At 43.6% G+C, this 20,970-nt stretch overlaps 1 protein-coding gene across 1 annotated transcript; it reads left to right on the forward strand.

Annotated features, from left to right (window-relative positions):
• The first annotated feature begins 3,635 nt into the window (after positions 1–3,635).
• LOC146193310 (uncharacterized) lies at positions 3,636–4,523 on the forward strand. Its single transcript, XM_084600514.1, has one exon. The coding sequence runs from the start codon at positions 3,636–3,638 to the stop codon at positions 4,521–4,523; it is 888 nt and encodes a 295-aa protein (XP_084456640.1).
• Positions 4,524–20,970: the final 16,447 nt, after the last annotated feature.

Here is a 20,970-nt window from a genome sequence, read left to right on the forward strand (position 1 = left end):
GACTGCTGGTCCTGGGCACCGTCCCCGGAGAGAGCCAAGCTGGAAAGAGTGGCCTGCTGAAGGCCAGCACGTCGTGTGGAAAGCCGCCTCTCGCGCAGCTCATCGAAGCTTTGGCAGAAGCTGATAACGTCGGACACAGTTTGGGGGTTTTGGCGACGAGCATATGGAAGGCGTCATCGTCAATGCCTTGCATAATGTGTCCGATTTTCTCGGCGTCACTCATGGTAGGGTTTACGCACTTGCAGAGGTCTACGACATCTTCTATGAAACTGGTGAAGTTTTCGCCGGTTTGTTGTGCCCGACTTTGCAAGCGTTGCTCGGCGCGAAGCTTACGTATAGCGGGACGGCCAAAAACTTCGGTCAGGCTGGTCTTGAGAGCCGTCCAGGTAGAAATGTCACTCTCATGGTTGCTAAACCATACATTGGCAACGTCGCTCAAATAGCAAATGATGTTTGTGAGCTTCACGGTGTCGTCCCACTTGTTGTACGCACTTACGCGTTCATATGATGCAAACCTGTCTTCTACATTCATGTCATCGGTGCCGCTGAAATGGCTGGGTAGCGCTGACGCGCTGCACCGGGACAGATGACAGGCGATAGGGTTCGCGGTTGGCTGGCGGTCTCAGGCATTGCGGAAGTGGTAGGCAAAGCTCGGCTGCGAAGCTCCAGGTTGAGGGGATTGCTGGCACCTCCACCACTTGTTGTAGAAGACCTTGCACAGGGCGATACGTCGTCAAAAGTCAATAGAACGTTCTGCGATCAGTAGTGAGACATGTCAGCACATGTACGTACGAGCGTCGGAGCGAGCTTCGTTGTCGTTTTCTTTCCAGCCCGTCACGCGCGTTGAACATGCTTGTCGTCGTTCTCTTCAGCAATAGGCGCTGAACATATCAGAGCGCAATACCTGTTTTACACTGTGTTATTTATCCAGACACGGCCAAATGGCAAGCTTGGTGTAGCGAATCACGTTGTTTTGCTTACAGCCTGATATGCTGCCACATAGGGTAAATAAGCTTGATAATACTGTCGCTCCAGTGATACGTCCTAGACAGAATTACTTTCAAAAAACAGTTGTCAAACGCCATACAACAATATGGACAGAACGAGATTCGCGCATTGCAGAAGACGACAGCGCAGCTGGCGATGCCCACCGCGGCCGCCTCCAGCTCCGGAGCGTCTACTAGCGACAGCGTCAGTGGTGCATGGTTGTCTGCAACTGTGCGCAGTCAGTTTATCGTCTTGTGAACGGTTCTGCAACTCGTCATACTTGCATTACTTACAAGATAATATAGTGTGTCATGCAACATGACGTTGGGGCATCGTACAAGACGTTCACTAAAAAATTTAGAAGGGTTAAAAGCTGCTGAACCGAGCAAAATGTTGCGGTAAGTTTTGTTTACATGTGCTTTTATGGGACCGCCCTCTCAACTCGCACCCTCATACATTTCGCGGTGTTTTAAAAACAGTTCGCCTCGGTAATGAGATTTCACACTTCCACGATCTGTTCCAGGGCGTTCATGTTGCTCTGTACCGAATAACGACATCACAGATGACCCGTGAATTTAGAAAACAGCTTTGGAATATTTCGCTTCCATGTATTCCTATGGGCGCTAAGCCTACTTTATTACCCCCAGTAGGCCCACGTTGGCGATGGAAGCGCCACCGCATCGTGCTTACGTCCAAGATCGGTGTTGGTCTATAGTTATTGTCTCTCTAAAATAAGAAAACCACACTATTTAAATCAGGATACATACTACCGCAACCATTCATATAAATGAAATAGATGCATTGTCATCTTTCTGAATAGCCTTCACATAGGTTTATTTTTCTGACATTTACAAGAAAAAATTTATGTAAATGATATATTGTTCTACAAAAAATTCCCGACGATTATGTTGCTTCCTAATACTAAATTTGAGCGCAGATCATCAGCTGTTTTATCTTTTCGATGAGATTGAGGCAAATATTTCGAGCAAGACACGTATGTACAATTACAGGCAACTGTTCTTTAATTTTTATCACGTACTCCTCCACGAAACACTCCACTAACTATTCGTGACTGTCATGAAAGACGCTTTGTGGTCGGAGAAATGAAGAGAGCAATTAGGTTGTCGGGAATTTGCGAGAGGCAGTGCCTGGGCCCATAGTGCTTTTTACAAATCGTCGTTCCTGTAGAGCCATTGCCCGATACAGGCGACGTCTAGCGACGAAACAGGTTATGCCACCATTTTGGACGGCGCTTTTGAAAGCTTAACTTGGGCCGTACAGCCGCGCATCTCTTTTGTGCCTTTCAAGGCACCGTATTCGTACTGCTTCTTCCTTCCATTTCACTTTTGTTGTGCCGCATGACCTAATACGCAATTCATAAGCCCGCATGGATCACCAATCTCTTCCTATGCCCATTTTTGGCTCGACTTCAGGTTGCGTGAGGTCACATCTTTGACGTCACCCTGACTGATTTAATTTCCTAATTTTGTATTTGTTACATTCAAAAGTGGCATCAAGCCATTCCCTAGTGAGACCATTTTCACCTTTACTTGTTCATTTTTGTCTCCAATAATAACTAATTACCCTATTGGCCTAATTATTTTTCGCACTACATTCATCAACCTCTATTGATTGATACAACTGATTAATCTATACGACTGCTCAATTACTCACAAGTGCTTTTGACGCGATTTTGCAATTTGCGCGCTAATCCCTTACTATGCCAATTTCCGGATCTACTTCCGGTTTCGTGACGTCACATCTTCTACATCACATATATTCTTTTTTGTTTATTCATTTTAGTCTTTAGTACTTTCAAATTGCGCGCAAACCCTTCCTATGCTCTTTTTCGGCTCTACTACCGGTTGCGTGACGTCATAACCTCTACGTCACAATATTTCACTTCTTGTTTACCCATTTTAGTGTTCGGAAATTTCCGATTGCGCGCCAATTCCTTCCTATGCCCTTTTCGGCTCTACTTCCGGTTGCGTGACGTCACATTTTTGATGTCACCCTAATTGACTGGTTTAAGAAACTAATTTAGTATTTGATACATTCAAATGTGGCGCCAAGTCATTCGCTAATCAGACCATTTTGCCTCTAATTAATTACTTATTACCTAGTGGCCTAATTATTTTTTCGAACGCAATGCATCACCCTTTATCGATTAACACCACTTATTATCCTCACCAGTGCACTGGACCCTCGACAGTCAACTGGAAACACCATCGCCATCAACATCTCCCGCTTTTGTGATCCCCCGATACAAAGGGGAATGGCCGCATCAGCATCAGCATCACTAAGCAGCTGCGGCCGCCGGCGTCGCTCTGTGGGCTCGGTGGCTGTGCCACGATGCAGTCACTCAACCCGTTCTGCCTCGCCATGCAGGTGGTTGCTCCCCTCTGGTTCATCGTGCTTTTCCCCGCCTGTCTGGCTGCCTGTCCACCGGACATCTGGCTGGGAAGGACGGCCGTTTTCAACCATATTTGTCTCGTCACCGCTTCCGCCTATCGTGCGCTGACCTCACCAGTGCACTGGACCCTCGACAGTCAACTGGAAACACCATCGCCATCGACATCTTCTCCCGCCCCAGTTTTAAGCAGCTGCGGCTGCCGGCGTCGCTCTGTGGGCTCGGTGCCTGTGCCACGATGCAGTCACTCAACCCGTTCTGCCTCGCCATGCAGGTTAGGAAGCCATATTGTCTTTACGCTCAGAAATCTAGTGATTATTTCCAGTTACAGCTGCCGAGCCCGCAGTGTTGCTTTGCAATTGCCACTGAGTGTGCTGATGTCATTATTTCCTTTCTTTTGTTATCCGGCGACATAGAGACTAACCCTGGCCCTGCCCAACTCGACAATGTACTTGCGGAACTTCAAAAATTGTCCGCCGGCCAGTTGACATTAATCACGGAAGTTTCAGACCTCAAACCCCAGTTACTAACAACCGGAAACCTGATTTCTGATCTAAGCAGACGCATTAGCGCACTTGAAGGCCACTACCAAACCATACAGACGCTACGCACAGAGATAGAAGGCATAAGCACTCACACCGCTCAGGCGACTGGACAGCTCTGTGATCTCGAGGATCGTATGGACGAAGCAGAAAACCAGTCACGCCGAAATAACCTGATTTTCTACAATATTCCTGACCCTGATCCATCTGAAACGTGGGCCGATTCTGAAAAACTACTAATTCGCCATTGCTCCGAATTTTTGGACATCATCCTCGACCTCAAAACAATAGACCGCACTCACCGTCTTGGGCGCCACGAACCTGGCCGCTGCCGTCCGTTAATTGCCAAATTTGCGCTCTTCAAAACGAAAGAAGAAATCCTACCTAATGGCCGCAAATTCAAGGACACAGACTACTCCGTCGGCGAAGATTTTTCACGTCGCGTTCGTAATGCGCGCAAGCACATAGTTACCTTTGCCAAAAGCAAGACTAACCGTTTTTCTTTGCGGTACAAGACCCTGTTCATCGGTGCCCGTCAATATATTTTCGACGAACCATCGCAATCTGTAAAAGAGATACCATAGCGGTTGCTGCGCCGCAAGCTTCCAGCCGCTCATGTATCTACCGCCCCCCAGTCTAATCTCTCCCTTTCGGTGATTTTCACTAACATATGCAGTTTTCTTCCGAAACGCGAAATCATCTCCAATCTTGTGTGTTCATCTTCTAGTAACTTGCTGAGTCTTATCGAAACATGGCTCACTAATGACGTCACTGATACTGAAATTCTTGCTGACTTACCGAACTTTAACCTTTTTCGCAAAGATCGCACATACGGTCGAGGCGGAGGTGTACTCATCTCAGTTCACAACCAGTTCTCGTGTACAATTATAAATATTCCATCAGACCTCGAGATAGTATGGCTACATTGTCGCGCCGCGCCCCTAACCGCACTGCTAGGAGTTTGTTCAGTTCAGTTCAGTCGTTCAGTCGTGTCCGACTCTTCGTGACCCTATGGACCATGTCGCGCCACGCTTTCCGGTCTCTCACTATCTTCCTAACATCACATAACTTCATCTGCAGTGCCTCAAGGATGCCATCTAACCATCGCGCTCGCTGCCTACCCCTTTTCCGGCGACCCTCAACCTTTCCCAACATCAAATCTTTCTCCAGCGACTCCTCTCTTCTCATCAGATGACCGAAGTAGCTGAGCTTTAACTTTAGAATTTGACCCTCCAATGAGCAGTCAGGGTTTATGGTCGATAATATCGACTGATTTGATCTTCTGGCAGTCCAAGGAACTCTCAAGAGTCTTCGCCAGCACCACAATTCAAACGCGTTAATTCTTCGGCGGTCAGCCTTTTTCACAGTCCAACTCTCGCATCCATACATCACAACTGGAAAGAGCATAGCACGAGTTATAAGGATCTTGGTTGGCAGACTAACGTCTCTGCTCTTTACTAGGCGGTCAAGGCTAACCATTGCTCTCTTTCCCAGAAGCAGGCGTCTCCTAATTTCATGGCTGCAGTCTCCTTCCGAGGTAATCTTGGAGCCCAAGAAGAGAAAATCTGTCGCAGCTTCCACTTCTTGTCCCTTGATGCTCCAGGACATGATAGGGCAAGACGCCATGATCTTTGTCTTTTTAATGTTCAGTTTAAGCCCAAACTTCTCACTCTCTTCTTGTACGCGCATCAGAAGTCTCTTGAGTTCCACTTCATTTTCTGCCATTAAAATGGTATTATCCGCATATCTAAAGTTGTTGATACGTTTTCCAGCAATCTTCACTCCAGCTGAAGACTCGTCCAGACCGGCCTTCCTCATGATGCACTCTGCATATAGGTTAAATAGGCAGGGCGACAGTATGCAGTCTTGCCTCACTCCTTTCTCAATCGGAAACCAATCAGTAAGACCATGCCCAGTTCTGACTGTGGCCTCTTCTCCTTCATACAGGTTCCTGAAGAGACAGATGAGGTGAATTGGAACTCCCATTTCTTGGAAAGCTTGCCACAATCAGCTGTGATCTACGCAGTCAAACGCTTTCGCATAATCAATAAAGCAGAAGTAGACGGGTTTCTGGAACTCTCTTGCTTTTTCCATGATCCAGCGAATGTTGGCAATTTGGTCTCTAGTTCCTCTGCCCTTGCGAAACCCAGCTTGCACGTCCGGAAGCTCCCGATCCACATACTGCTGCAGCCTTCCTTGGCGGATTTTCAACATCACCTTGCTAGCATGCGAAATAAGCGCGGTCGTGCGGTAGTTGGAACAATCTTTGGCACTGCCTTTCTTTGGAATGGGGATGTAAACTGACCTCCTCCAATCCTGTGGCCACTGCAGGGTTGTCCAAATCTTCTGACACAATGTATGCAGAATGTTAACAGCGTCATGGTTGAGGTTTTGAAGCAACTCAGCAACTCAGCAGGAATGCCAAGGCGTTTGTTACAGAGCGCCAAATACCAACTCTGATTTTTCCCGAATACTTAACGACGTGATCAGTCAGCTATCGAGGAAATACGCAAAAGCACATATCATCCTTTTTGGAGACTTCAATTTTCTAGGAATCAATGGCAGACACAGACAGCAGTCGGCAACAGGGAGCGAATGACTTCATTGAGGTCTGCCTAAACTTCAACTTAACACAAGTGGTATCCGAACCGACCCGCGTTGCAGAAGGATGTGCAAACATCCTCGACTTAATCCTAACTACCCACCCGGAAGCCCTCTCATCTATCATCTACGCGAAATCAGCGACCATAAAGTGATTCACGCCACATTTGAGTTCCACCCATCACGACGCCAAAATCAAAACAAAACTATTCGGCTATACGACAAAGGAAACTATGAAGCCTTTAATCTCGAATTAAGCCAATATCTCACAACATTTGAAGTATCTTTTCTCGATCGCTCAGTAAATGATAACTGGTCCCTCTTTAAGAGCAAGATTATCGAACTAACAGACAGATACATCCCTAAAATAAGCTTCCTCTCCGACCGCCAAAAACCATGGTATACCCAAACAATAAAAAGGCTCGACAACAAAAAGAAACGCCTTTTCCGTGCGGCAAAATTAAAGCAATACGATGCTTTCGTGTGGGAAAAATACTATGCAGCCGAACGCACGTACCTCTTTGCAATCCGCAACGCGAAATACTTTTTCCTGCACAACGACCTACCGAAATTGTTGACTTCCAATCCCAGAAAGTTGTGGCAGGTATTAGGTGAGCACCCAGCACATACCATCACTCTTACTAAATAGTCTGGCGAAGACGCAGATGACAAAGAATGCGCCGATATTTTTAATAATGCCTTTTCATCTGTTTTCACTAATGAGATTCATCCGCCAATATACAGTCCAACATGCCTGCTGTCGTGTTTTCTGAAGCTGGCATTTCCTCGCTAATCGAACACCTTAAAACTTCATCATCGGCCGGCGTTGACGAAATTAACTCCAAAATACTTCGCAATACTAACAGCATTTCTGCAATATACTTATTGTTATTGTTTTCTCAATCGCTTTCTACAGGATGCATTCCGGATGACTAGAAAGTGGGGAAGGTCATTCCCGTCTATAAATCAGACAAGAAAGATACTCCTTTAAATTAGCGTCTGATATCATTAACCAGCATACCTTGCAAAATCATGGAACACGTCATCTATTCTCAAATCATGAACTTTCTTGACAGTAACAACTTCTTTCATCCCTCACAGCACGGGTTTCGCAAGGGTCTGTCATGTGAAACTCAAATGGCCATCTTTCTTCATCACGTTCACTCCAGCCTCGACCTAAACTTACAAACTGACGCTATTTTTCTAGACTTCGCTAAAGCATTCGACAATGTTCCCCACAGGCGTTTACTGCTGAAACTAACCATGCTAAATCTGCATCCTAACGTCTCATTGTGGATCGAACAATTCCTTTCTAACCGCTCCCAGTTTGTTCTCGTTAATGGACACAGTCTAACCCTCTTTCAGTAACATCAGGCGTACGCCAAGGTTCTGTATTAGCTCCCCTCCTATTCTTACTCTATATAAACGACTTACCCTCAAACCTGGTTTGCAAAGTTCGTCTGTTTGCAGATGATTGCGTTATTTGCCGCACAATTTCCAACAACTCTGACCAATCACAGCTCCAAAACGACAGTAACGCAATACATGCCTGGTGCGATGACTGGCTAATGTCGCTTAATCCTAATAAATGCAAACTTGTATCTTTTCACCACCGGCGTAACCCCCACATCTTCACTTACTCGGTTGCTAACACCACACTAGAATCTGCATGCTCATACAAGTACTTAGGCGTCACCTTGTGCCAGGATCTCTCCTGGCGCTCACATGTAACGAACCTCGTCGCATCAGCTAACCAATCATTGGGCTTTTTGAAACGCCATTTACGGCACGCCCCTCAAAGTATTAAACTTCTCGCCTACCAATCGCTCATCTGACCTAAACTAGAAAACGCATCTGCTATCTGGATCCCGCAACAAGCAAATCATCTCATCAGTTCACTAGAATCTGTCCAAAATCGCGCCACGAGGTTCATTCATTCTTCCTATTCATATGACATCAGTGTATCGTCACTTAAACGGCAATCAGGTTTATCACCTCTTGCCCATCGTCGTCGCATTGCTTCTCTTAATCTGTTCCATAAGTTTTTTTACAGCTCCCTCGGCCAACCACCCTACATCACACCGCCAGCTCGCATATCTCATCGCACCGGCTATCCACTAGTAGTTTCATGCCAGCGCGCCCGCACGGTCACTTTTTCTTCATCATTATTTCTTCGCACTGCAAAAGGCTGGAATGGCCTTCCCCACGATGCTGATGCCATCACCTGCCCATCAAGTTTTGTAAACAGTTTAAATATGCACTTCATAAATATCATGCAGGCAATCATATTCAATCTTTGTACTCCCAGCCCTTATGTAATACCCCCAATGTGGGGTCTTTAAGGAAATAAAGTGAAGTGAAAGTGAAGTGAAGTGAATTCTGCACAACTGTTGCGGACGTTTACATTGTTTTCTGTAAATATTACCTAATTACATTATTTGCCTAATTATTCTTTCTGCAGCAACATCACGTCATCCTCTATTTATTGACACCAATCACTGACCTCTATCACTTCTCAATTACTCGCAACTGCTGCGGACACGAGTTTACGGACGCGGTCTGCGGACAGAAATCTGTAAACATAGCGAAGCAACGCTTTCGCGTTAATATGAAGGACAGGCCCGAAGGAAAAGGTCCAAGTGCAGCACGGCCACAGCGTTCACGTCAGTCTTTATTCCGCCGACAAAGTGTCGTGAGCAAACCGGCGACCACAAACTCACTGTAAAACCTTAGCGGTTGACTGCAGCTATTCACTGCCTTTGCAGAAGGGGTGATGCAGGAAACCGGCGACGCGTAGGCATATCATATCGGCAGTGCTCCCGCGGAGTGCTGTGTTGTGAGCATACTCAGTCCACAAGATCTTTCTCTTCCGCTGGTTGTTCGTACACCAATACAAGCACAGTGCTGGCCGGTAGACTTTCGATTGGCGTATGCGATTATTTACGAGGTGAAGTCATTCGCGACTACAATAAATGCAAACATCGATGGATATCTACCGCTTCACAATGGAAGCGTGAGGTAAGTCACAGTCCAGCCCAAACAGGCAACACTGATGCATACTCTCGACGCCAGAATGTTAGAAGCTCTCCCGTGAAAAGGTCTATAGGAATGTTGTGCGACGAACAGAGAGCAACTGACTGATGCCGCTGACGGCGCTAGCGATGAAGATAACATGACTCTGCGTTTGAAGTTTAAAGTTTATTTTCCTTTCAAGAAGAAATGAGGGACCCGAGACAAAAAAGTGAACGTTAATTCACTTGACGGCGCTCGGGCCCCAATACATGGCAACAGCAAGGGGTTAAAAATTAAAATATTGGTGCATCCAAAATTCAGATTATGGTTTCAAACAAGAGTTACAAACATCTTTCTTTTCCAGATAATTCAGTCTGCGGAAAAGTTTAATACAACTGCACACAATGAAATATCAACAGGGCCAGTGAATACCATCAAAATGAATGCAGCATGAAATCCAGAAAATACAAAAGAAAGAAAGAAAGAAAACAGCAAAGCATATTTACATCTGTGACATAAAAAATAAATGTATTGTTCTCTTATTAACCTTTTCAATATCAACTTTATTTTGGGGAAGATAACTTAAGAGAGAGGGCAGAAGATATGCGAGCATTTGCTGGTCAAATGTTGTTCTCGCAAAAGGCACATTCCAAGTATCTGTAGAACGTGAAGGGTACGTTCGTGTAAGTGCTCTTATATTGGCGATGGAAAGTACTGTAGATTCAGAGGTAGCAATGTGCTGTTTGTAGCGAACGGCTAAGTTGTATGAATAGAAATAGGCCACTGGCATTATTATAAAATTCTTGAAAAGCAGCATGGTATGAATGTAGCAGTCTGCTCCAGCTATATGGCGGACCGCCCTCTTCTGAAATACATATAATCGATTTAAAGTTGTTTGTGTAGTTTTACCCCATACAAGGAAACAGTAGCTTAGTTGAGACAAGAACAATAAATTGTATATATGAAGCTTAATTTTGGCCGGTAGAAAGAAATGAAATTTTGGTAATATACCCACTACTTTTGACAGGCGTGAAATTGTTTCATTTACGTGCCTATCCCAGGACATATTTTTGTGAAAATAAACGCCGAGTGTTTTTACTTCATCAACGATTTCAATAGGAGCATGGGCAAAATTTACACCATTATTTAGAGACATTATTGGCAACGATGATTGTCTTACGGAAAAAAAAAAACATTGCTTTTGTTTTGGTTACATTTAATTCTAATGAATTAGTTTGCTCCATGTGCTCAAATGATTCAACGATTCATTCATGTTGTTTACAAGCTCGTTGTAGTCATTGCTTCGAAATAAGAGCGCTGTGTCAACCGCATATATTATAAACTCTGGCCTTGCACTAATGTTTACAATATCATTGACATAACAATTAAATAAGAGGGGCCCTAGGATGCTCCCTTGAGGCACACCCATAGTAACACGCTTTGAGGAAGAAAGATTTTCGCCTATTTTTACACTTTGTATACAATGCTCCAGATATGAACGTATTAAGTCTAAGGGCCCACCTCGGATTCCGTATGCTTATAACTTTTTGAGCAATGTCCGATGATTTAAAGGATCAAATGCTTTGGAATAATCAATGTAAATGGGATGAACGCACTGTGTAAATGGGCTTGGAATAAACGCACTGTGAACCACTGATAGCGAGCCGGCGTTTCGGCAACCAGAGAGCAACCCTCGCCGCCAAGCAGGAAGAGGTGGTGGGGGAGGGGGTAAAAGCAGGGGAGAGCGATAACACGCGCGGTCGGTGCCGCGCAGGAAGAGGGGAGATGAGGGGGGGGGGGGCTGATACGGGTTGGAGCTGGTTAACGAGGCCGATGCCAAAGCGAAACCGAGGAATGGGCGAAGAAGAGCTGCGCTCTGAAATTACAATATGTCGCTTTCTTTTTTCCTGTCGACAACACAACCTATCAGCAAAGTGGGATGATGGAGCGAATTAAAACACAAAGACAGAGATGAAGTGGTAGAAATCACAGGCCAGTCAGAGTGCGCTAGAAGTTCAGTCATAATACGTTTATCACCGGACAATCAGTATCAGTTGAAATGCGTTCGTCCTCAATTTGCTTCCGTGGAGCTGTAGCACGGAGGTTGCACCTCATTTCTGACATCGGTAGTCAGCAGCAAAACGCCACCGGCGCAGCCACGAAATTGATTCAGATGCATAGCAAGAAAGAGGTTTGTCACTTCATCAATCATGCTTTTGTAACGCATTTCAGGTGCGAAAGCCACTTATTTTACCAAACAAACATTGTATTTTACGGAGAAATGTTCTCCTCTCCCTTATAAAATTTCGAGGTGAGACAAAAAACCTTTTTTTTTGTGAATAGACGTGCTTGAAAGAAATTAGAGATCACTGCGGCCACCCGCCCTGTATGAGTGACAGATCATTGAAGCTTTTTCCACACTCGTCGCCTCTCTTCTCCACTGGGTACTCTGCCTCTCTTTGCTGCACTTGCAGCTGTAGAAGCGGTGACCTACCGTTCTATCCTCCATTTGCACGAGTGCTGCAGCGAAGGCAGCTCCATGGAACGCCACCTAACATGAGCACTGAAACGAATGCATGTGAAGTAAAGAAAATTTCTACTGCGCGTATGCGCAGTTGCACATCATATTACAACACGCACGCTCGTCCATAGCAAGGCAACGACTGGCGTGGTCCAAGCGGAAGCAGAGGCGTCCTGCATGCCGCCACCTTTCGTATGGCGTGTTTCCGCCGGCAGCGGCCGGTGTCGCTTGTGGTTGCACAGTGCAGGCCGCAGATGTAGCGCCCTCGACGCTTCTCGCAGCATTGTTGTTTTCGGAAAACAAATGAAGGTAAAACGGGTGTAAAAACGAAATAATATGTTTGGTGTTACTAGCTCTGCTTGCATTTTATGCCGAGCGGACGAGCAGCATATGTTCAGTTTTATATAAAGCTACGTAAACAGACAAGCGGGGGGCACACTCATGTTAAGCGAATCGGCGCATTCCTGCAGTAGTTTAGGGCTGACAGGTTAATACTAAATAGTGTACGTTACTCTGAAGCACACACGAGTCATTTGCTGGACCAGCACCAGAAAATGCAAGGTTAGGTCGAGAATCTTTGCAGTCACAAGCGCGCAGCTGCGGGTGAGCTCAGACGAAGACGGCGGCGGCTTGGAGGCTCTTGTTCAGTGCGGACAGTGAAGCGCGGTCGTTTCGCGGTGGGTTTTGCGATAATAGGAGTGCAAATGCGGCAGCACCTCAAGGTATCATGCACTCGCCGTGGCCAGGCGGAACATAATTTTGCAAAACTCCTTTACCAGCCAAAAAAAAAAATAAATGTGACTATATTCAAGACGCAAAATTACCAGGACGAAACCAATAAAGAAGCATGGACATGTCGCTACTGTAACTTAAGTTTATTTCTCTTTTTCGTCCTTCTCCTTTCGCGCCGTGTAACTACTCGAATAACAACTAAGCCAACAGTCATTTCTTCTGAAAAAAAAATAGGTTGTCTAAAACGAGCATATAACCGCATCTCAAGAAGTACCGCTTCATTCAAAAGTTTTGTCTGCTCCTCTATTGTCACAAGGTGTGCTTTCGCATCAACGTATGCTTGTTTCGGGTTTCTTCTTAGTTTCGGACAGAAAGAGCGACGTGCGATATCTCATAATTTCAGCAACACAATGGCAACTCCTTCCTCCTTTTGCGGCGCACAGGGTGTAGGAAAAAATGGACATTTCGCTTTTAGATGAGGCAGCTTATGTTGCTAAAACAAGCTAACCCTCGTAACATACGAATATTAGGCTTATGGTTATAAGCTTAAATATTACAGCATGAGCCTATCGATTTCGGCCTCCTCGATAATTTCAAGACGGAAGCCAAAAGAACTCTTTCGCATAAAGACATTATCTTCGCATAATATAAAGGTTTCTGAAAAAAAAGTATATGGAAATAAAATAGTTGGTTGAAGAAACAAAAGACACTAAGCGACAAGCGTCCACGGCGTGTATGCAAGAGTGCTGCCGACACCGCGAATAGCAGACATGGGGATGATACACAATAGTGACATCAACGGCCAATGATTCCCAGACGATGAAGCTGCTTTTGAAAATTTTTTGTTGGGCCAGTTGGGGCAGATTTTGTCAAAAATGAACGAAGCGCTAACAATACATTCACATGAGACAAGCCACATACAAGCAATCATAAACAAGAAATCATTTGAAAACTATCTACTGCACAGAATGAACTCAAGTTTTCAAGCAATATAATTTAATGCGTGTGGAGTGAAATGCAATAATCGTTTATGCCTAAATGTCATCACCCTTTTAAGGCACTCGAAAACTGTTACGATGGTTGCGGAATCAAATCCCAGTCATGGAGGCCGCTTTTTGATAGAGGCGGAAAGCATGGCGTCTTTGTGCTATCCTGTGTCAGCGTACGCTAAAAATGGTCAGGATGAAAGGAATCAAAGGCGTTCAGCATTTCCGGAGTCCTCCACTACGGCGTCTCTCATAGTCACACTCGCTTTGGGGCGTTAATCCTTGTAAAGCCAGATAAAACCAAATAACTTGTTCAACTGCGGCATAAATATATCTAAAATTTCATCTAACAAACCACTCATATAAAGCCACTTAACGTCTTCGCCTTAAAAGCTGTATCGGTTGACGACCATTTAAAGAAGCTTTTTTTTCTCAAAATGGATTGAAGTCGCGAGGGGGTTCACAGGCACATACGATGATTTCTGGTGATAATTGAGCACGCGAAAAAACTCGTTATTATATTGCTACATTAAAGTAAAATTTCTTGTTCACGCACCTCTTCTTTTCAAGCAATGTAGTCTACGTGACACCTCCCAGACATGCTGTGTACACTGTCTTTGCCTGCTTGGTGTTTGCAAGTCACGCTACTAGCACATGCATTTTCCACCTTGGAACATATCACCACCAAATATGAAGAGTGACTTCTTCCACAATTGCAAGCCATTTTCAAATCGAGGGCATTTTTGCAATACTTATTCTGTTTTCTTCGTAGGTGTCATTTAATTAGGTCGTACAGCAAAGACGCATAGACGCCATATCTAATAATGGCGCATGGATGCCATACGTTAGCCTATTTTATGTCAGAGAGATGTAACCTGACGCTATTAGACCAAAACCGTTTCATATTGAACAACAATATTGTTTATTGCATTCTTGTACTTGTCGGCGTCGTGGTGTACCATGTCAGTGTCCAAAGGTAACAACCAGCATTACATTTGCTACCTAGGCTAAAGGCAATGTATTTATTATTAGCCTGCGGTCTCGGCACAATTTAAACTACGCTATAAAAAAGCGGTGCTGACACTGGATGTCGTTTAGGTGCAAAACGGTTAAAATAATGTTTTCGTATGACATTGCAAAACAAGCAGTCTGGTTTTTAAAACATTTTCTTTTTATTCTAAAAAGGTAAATATTTTTTAGTGGGCAGCTTGGTTGCGAGGTTTATAGTCCTAATTACCATTTGTTGGGCTACTTGGTAATACACATAGACACATACAGTAGAACAGGCAGACGCGGGCAAAAGGAAGGAACAGAACATAGCGGTGGTATTGAGGTTTACTCTATGGGAAGAAAACTGGTGTGTACGAGTATATAACCTTTTTCTTCGTGCGGCTTAGCCGAATTCAAAACGTCATATGCAAAGTTCTGTTTTTCAAAGAAACTAAGCATTCATCAGGGCTGGGCAAGATACTTCGAAAAAGTATCTTCGATACCGATACTCGATACCCTGAAAAATTGTATTTCTGATACCTATACACGATACAGGACCGAAGTCGAGTTTCGATACTGATACTCGGTGCTGTATCGTCGATACTTCGATACAGCACATACATGCTAGCATAATAAAGGTGGCTATACGATTAGCGGTATTAGGAAATTTTACCGTGTTTTCTGTATTCTTTACAGCCTTCCTATAGCGTAGTTTTTCTTAAAGGGCTTAACGAAAGCGCCAGCACGGGGTTATTGTTTGAGCAGCTGTCGTTGTCAGAACTCACAATGAATTATGGTTACAGTTAAGCGATTGCTTCCACAAGCAGTCTAGCGAAATATTTATTTAAATTAATGCTCTTTATGCGAACGGACCTGTGAACACTTGGCTATACATAAAATACAATGGTGTTACTTGTGTGCCTTTGGAGAACTGAGCAGTTATATTGCCATTAGTGCGATAACAAACTTTACAAGCTCGGCATATTGTTAAAAGCTAGAAGGAAAACAGAATAAAATGGCTGAACGTCATTTAGTCCTGAAAGAGTGCGACGAAGGCGTGCTAAAAAGGACGCAAATGAGAAAAGCCTCTCTACATGCGCACACGAGCACATCGCAGTGTTGTTTATATGAAGATACCTTTTATCAGCGTGTAAGAGTGAAACATAGCCGTGTTGACTCAAGCATCCTGAAGGTAGTTAGAAAACTCGAGGTTCATTAGCGTCGCAGAGAACTACGGCTCTCTGTCAATAAAATATAGACATATTTTTTTATCAGAAAGTGGCTAATATGGTGTCAATTAATTCGCATATTTCAAAAATTTCAGTTCTTGTTTTTGAGATAGAGATATCTTTACAAGTTTTTTTCAAAGTTTGCTGAAACGTTTTTCTCAAAAAAAATTGTTTGACAACGCATAATCTGTAATTAGAGCTTGGCTGGAAAATCGCTTTCATAGCTTTCATGTCGTGCATTTGAGAAAAAGTTGGGCGTAATATTTTTTCCAGAAAAGACATCTAGTGGAAGCCTGTTCCCTGAGCAGTTACAAAGAATGGATTTGTTTTCCATCAAAAGCTGTAAACACAAGAACGTGGTTAGCCGACTGCATCGTAGTGGACTGATACCTTAGAAGCTTGCGTTCATGCTGCAAAGCAGAGCCGGCATGCGGAGCCTAGGGGTTTGTGGTTGCGCATAAGTTACTGTGTCCGACAGCACACTGAGGGCACTGCTTGACGAGAATGAAACGCCGCAGAGACGGGGGCAAATGGCAAAGGGTAGGAAGAGCCCGTATGCGAGATCCCTACTGCGTGTTCGCTTCGCGTTTTCACTTTGTTCATATCTCTCTGTGTGTCTGTTAAAGGCTTAGCAGCTTCGTGGTACGCACTCGGTGATCAAAAGTAAAGAACCTCATGAGCATCTACTTACCATTGCCTCCTTCAGTTTTAAAGAAAGGTAAAAAAAGGGAATCTGTAAATGTGGTTAACGATAAGGGGCCGGGACATCTGTAGCGAACTCAGGCGGTACTACAAGCCAAGCTGTCTCAGGGCTTGTACTACCGTCTGAGCCAGCACCATCAACCCAAAGTCTCACAGCGCATTCAATATTTGAAGTTTTCTTTAGTATCGAGCATCTTCAAAATACATACTTTAAAAATGTATTTTCGATACCGATACGTCGATACTTTCATTTTCAGCACACAATACATAATACCGATACACAAATTGTATCTAAAGATAGTATCGAGCGTACATGTATTTTCGAGACTGTCCATGACTGGCATTCATTACAAAAAATTAAGCAAGCAAATAAATAATTGGTTATCTATTTCAAGGATTATTTAGACATTAATAACGTGTTTGCTTATTGCATTTGAACCATCGAGGTTTGTGTTTTTATATTGTTCATCATTGCTTTGGTTTTTAGGAAAATGATACTGTGTATGATACAGTGAATGTAGCGTGTGCATTTCCGTATGTCTGGATATATCTCCGCCTTGTTTCGTGGAGACATCATATACCTATTTGTCAAGTGTATTTCATTCTGCGCATAAACGTCCTATGTGTTCTACCGGACTAGAACGAAGAATGTATTGTTTGTGGGCTGTAGCCACATTCTTACTTCAAGCCATCGAAGCTATCAAAAGTATTCCACGAATATATTAAGACACTCCTACTGATTTTGAAACGTAAAGCTAAATAGATTGTGCGACACGATGAACGTGTGCCGATTAGGGCTATATCAATAGACCCCAAAGGAACAGCCTTCGGTTTATGTTTCCAGCTGAGCCAAACAAGTACGGATTCTTTTTCGCTGCCATGGCAGGAAGTGGTGTCGAAGTTCTACAAGAAAAGCTAAATATGCTTCAAATTGATGTTCCGTTTCCCAGTAAAGAAATAAGGAAAAATCATCGGATTTTTTATTTACCCTGGGAGAAAAAACATCTAAGGCTGTTCCATAGATATACACGATGTGTACTCTCTCCCGCAGAAATAATTAGGTTATTGTGTTGAAGATAGTATTGCCCGGTTTGGTTCAGTTGCATTCCAAAATGCTGCGGTGCTGAATATTGTTAGGTTTATTAACAGAGATGGCTGCACTTTAGCTGGTGCGTTCACTGAACGTTGACGAGTTTCCTCTTCGTCATCCTTCCTTTTCTTCGCAAACTTCTTTTTCACACTTCCTTGTTCTCTCCTGTGCGCTGCCTGACAATATCAAATAGATATTGGAACTACACATGGTCTACGTTGGCTCTTCCTTCGTAACACAAGCTGTCGGGTCTGTTGGTGCTGGTGCATTGTGTGTGAGAGTGTTTTGAAGTAGGGACAGATCACAGAGAACAGAAACGTCAACACATATGTGCTGAACTTTAACTTTATACAAGAACCGCCGAAATACTGCTGATATACCCGAAAACAGAGCGTTTGCATCGCTAGGTTCAAGCCATACTTCAACCTCTCCATTTGTTTCATTTATTCTTTTTTCTGTTTCAGAAATCAAATCCAATATTTATTTTGCATTCTTCCGCGGTGTATAATTAAAATTCCAGGACAAGAACAAAACAGCTACCACAAGCAGTGTGACGAGGTTCTTGCCCCTTTGTCATTCGGCAGAGCGGATTTTTATGGATACGGTAAACACAGGATACTTTCATATTTCAACACACATAGACATAAGTTGTACTTCACAACAACAGTAAAGATACCGTTATCATAAAAATATTTCAAATAAATATTCACATATACGAAATCAAACTTAACAGAAAGCCAAACGAACAGGCCATTGCCAATATTAACAATTAAATCGAAATGTACGCACAGTTATTTCAAGCAGGTTAATTAATTCAAATGTTCGATGCTGCAAAAGAGAACTTTACTCGAAGAACGCAATTCATCTCGACACTATTGTTCGACATCAAATATTCCCAAGTGTTTCTAGACATAATTTCAAAATTTACATTTTTCCTTTCCAGGATATTTAATAAACAAGGCACGCGGTATCGTAACTATTATTAGTGGGAAGAAATGGCGATTGCCACACTTCTCATTGCCTCATTATGTATGGCAGTTGCACTGTTTTGAGATTGAAGATCTGAATAAAATACTTATTGGTATATTATAGACTGTTTTGCGCTTTACCAAAGAGTTAAAAGTATATGGGTGTGTGAAAGGAAGTAAGTTCAATGCCTGAAAAAAAATACCTTGTGTGAGCACACTGCCGGATACTTCCAAAAGCTGCGGCATTTGACTCCACGTGACGACTTCACCTTTTAATACAGCCTCAACTATCACCATCTCTTGTGGGGATCGCCAAGGCAAGGCAGCATGATCTCAGGTAGCAGTGCACTAGCTCTTCCGTCTATTCTCGCAGTCACCGCCATGTAGCCTCCAGCCGTCAAACCCTTAGCGAACTACCATCGCTTCCCCCCACAAGGTGCTTATGGTGCTAATATTGTTCCTAAAACGAATCTAAATTTTTTCTAACGCGGTAACCAGCATAACGCGGGTGGGGACACTGTATGCTATTTGCGTGATAGGAAATCATTTATTAAGGTCAAAGTCATCGTTGTCGACAGAAGGTTGTTAGCTAAGGTGTCACGCTTTCGAGAGTGAGAGTTAAAAAAAATAATAAACGTCTCCACGGGCAATCGAACCTCCATTTCTTGGATCCCCAGCCCAGTGCGTTACCCACTGGCCTGCAATGAACTGCAATTTGTGAAACAAGTCACTGTTTACATTTGGTGGTGATATGTTCCAAGGTGGAAAATGCATGTCCTAGTAGCATGACTTGCAAACACCAAGGAGGTAAAGACAGTGTACACCGCATGTCCTGGAGGTGTCAAGTAGACTACATTGCTTGAAAAGAAGAGATTAACAAGAAATTTTAGTTTAAGCAGCAATAATATAAAGGTTTTTTTCGCGAGCTCAATTATCACCAGAAATCGCCGTATGTGCATGGGAACCACCTCGCGACTACAATTCACTTCTTTGAGAAAAAAAATTTTCATTAAATGATCATCCACCGATACAGCTTTTAAGGCGGAAGCCTTAAGTGACTTTAATTGAGTGGTTTGTCACATGAAATTTGTAGAGATATTTATGTCGCAGCGGAACACGTTATTCGGTTTTATCTGGCTTTAGGAGGATTAAGGTCCCAAAGTGAGTCAGGCTATGAGAGACGCCGTAGTGGAGGACTCCGGAAATCCTGACCACCTTTGATTCCTTTCATCCTCATCATTTTTAACGTACGCTGACACAGCATAGCACAAGGACGCCTTGCTTGCCGCCTCTATTGAAAAGCGGCTTCTATGACCGGCGTTCAATTCTGCATCCATGGGAACAGTTGTCGACCGCCTTAAATGGGGTGAATACAGTTAACATTTGAGCATAAACTGATTATTGCATTTCACTCCACACACATTAAAATATTTTGCTTCAAAACTTGAGTATACTCTGTGCAGTAGATATGTTTTAAATAAAGTCTTGTTTATTACTTCGAAAGCAGCTTCCCGTCTAATATCTCACTAATGTGTATCATCCCCATGTCTGCTATTCGCGGTGTCGGCAGCACTCTTGTATGCATACCGTGGATGCCATTCGGTTATTGTCTTTTTTGTCTTCAACAAACTATTTTATTTCTATTACCTTTTTCTTTTCTCTCAGAAAACTTCATTGTAATATGCGACCATCATTGATCCTAGGAGCACGGCATTGTTTTGGTTTCCGTCTAGTGATTGTCGAGGAGGCGGAAATCGATGGGCTCATACTGTGATATTTTAACATATAACCACAAGCCTAATATTCGTATGTTACTAGAGTTAGCTTGTTTTAGCAACATGCGCTGCCACAAATAAAAGAGACATGTCCATTGTTTCCTTACACCGTGTGTGCCAGGAAAGGGGGAAGGGGTTGCCATTGTGTTGCTGAATTCACGAACTTTCGCACGTCGCTCTTTCTGTCCAAAACTAAGAGGAAATCCGAATCAAACATTCGTTGACGCGAAAGCACACCTTGTGACATTAAAGTAGCAGACAAAACTTTTAAACGAAGCGGCATACCTCATGGGATGCGGTTATGTGCTCGTTTTAGACAACCTAATTGTTTTCAAAGAAACGACTGTTGGCCTAGTTGCTATTCGATAAGAGTAGATACACAGCGCGAAAGGAGCAGGACGAAACATAATAATTAACTTCAGTTA

Source organism: Amblyomma maculatum, chromosome 4, assembly GCF_055883805.1.
Source record: "Amblyomma maculatum isolate TAMU_Amacu chromosome 4, ASM5588380v1, whole genome shotgun sequence".
Taxonomy (NCBI): Eukaryota; Metazoa; Arthropoda; class Arachnida; order Ixodida; family Ixodidae; genus Amblyomma; species Amblyomma maculatum.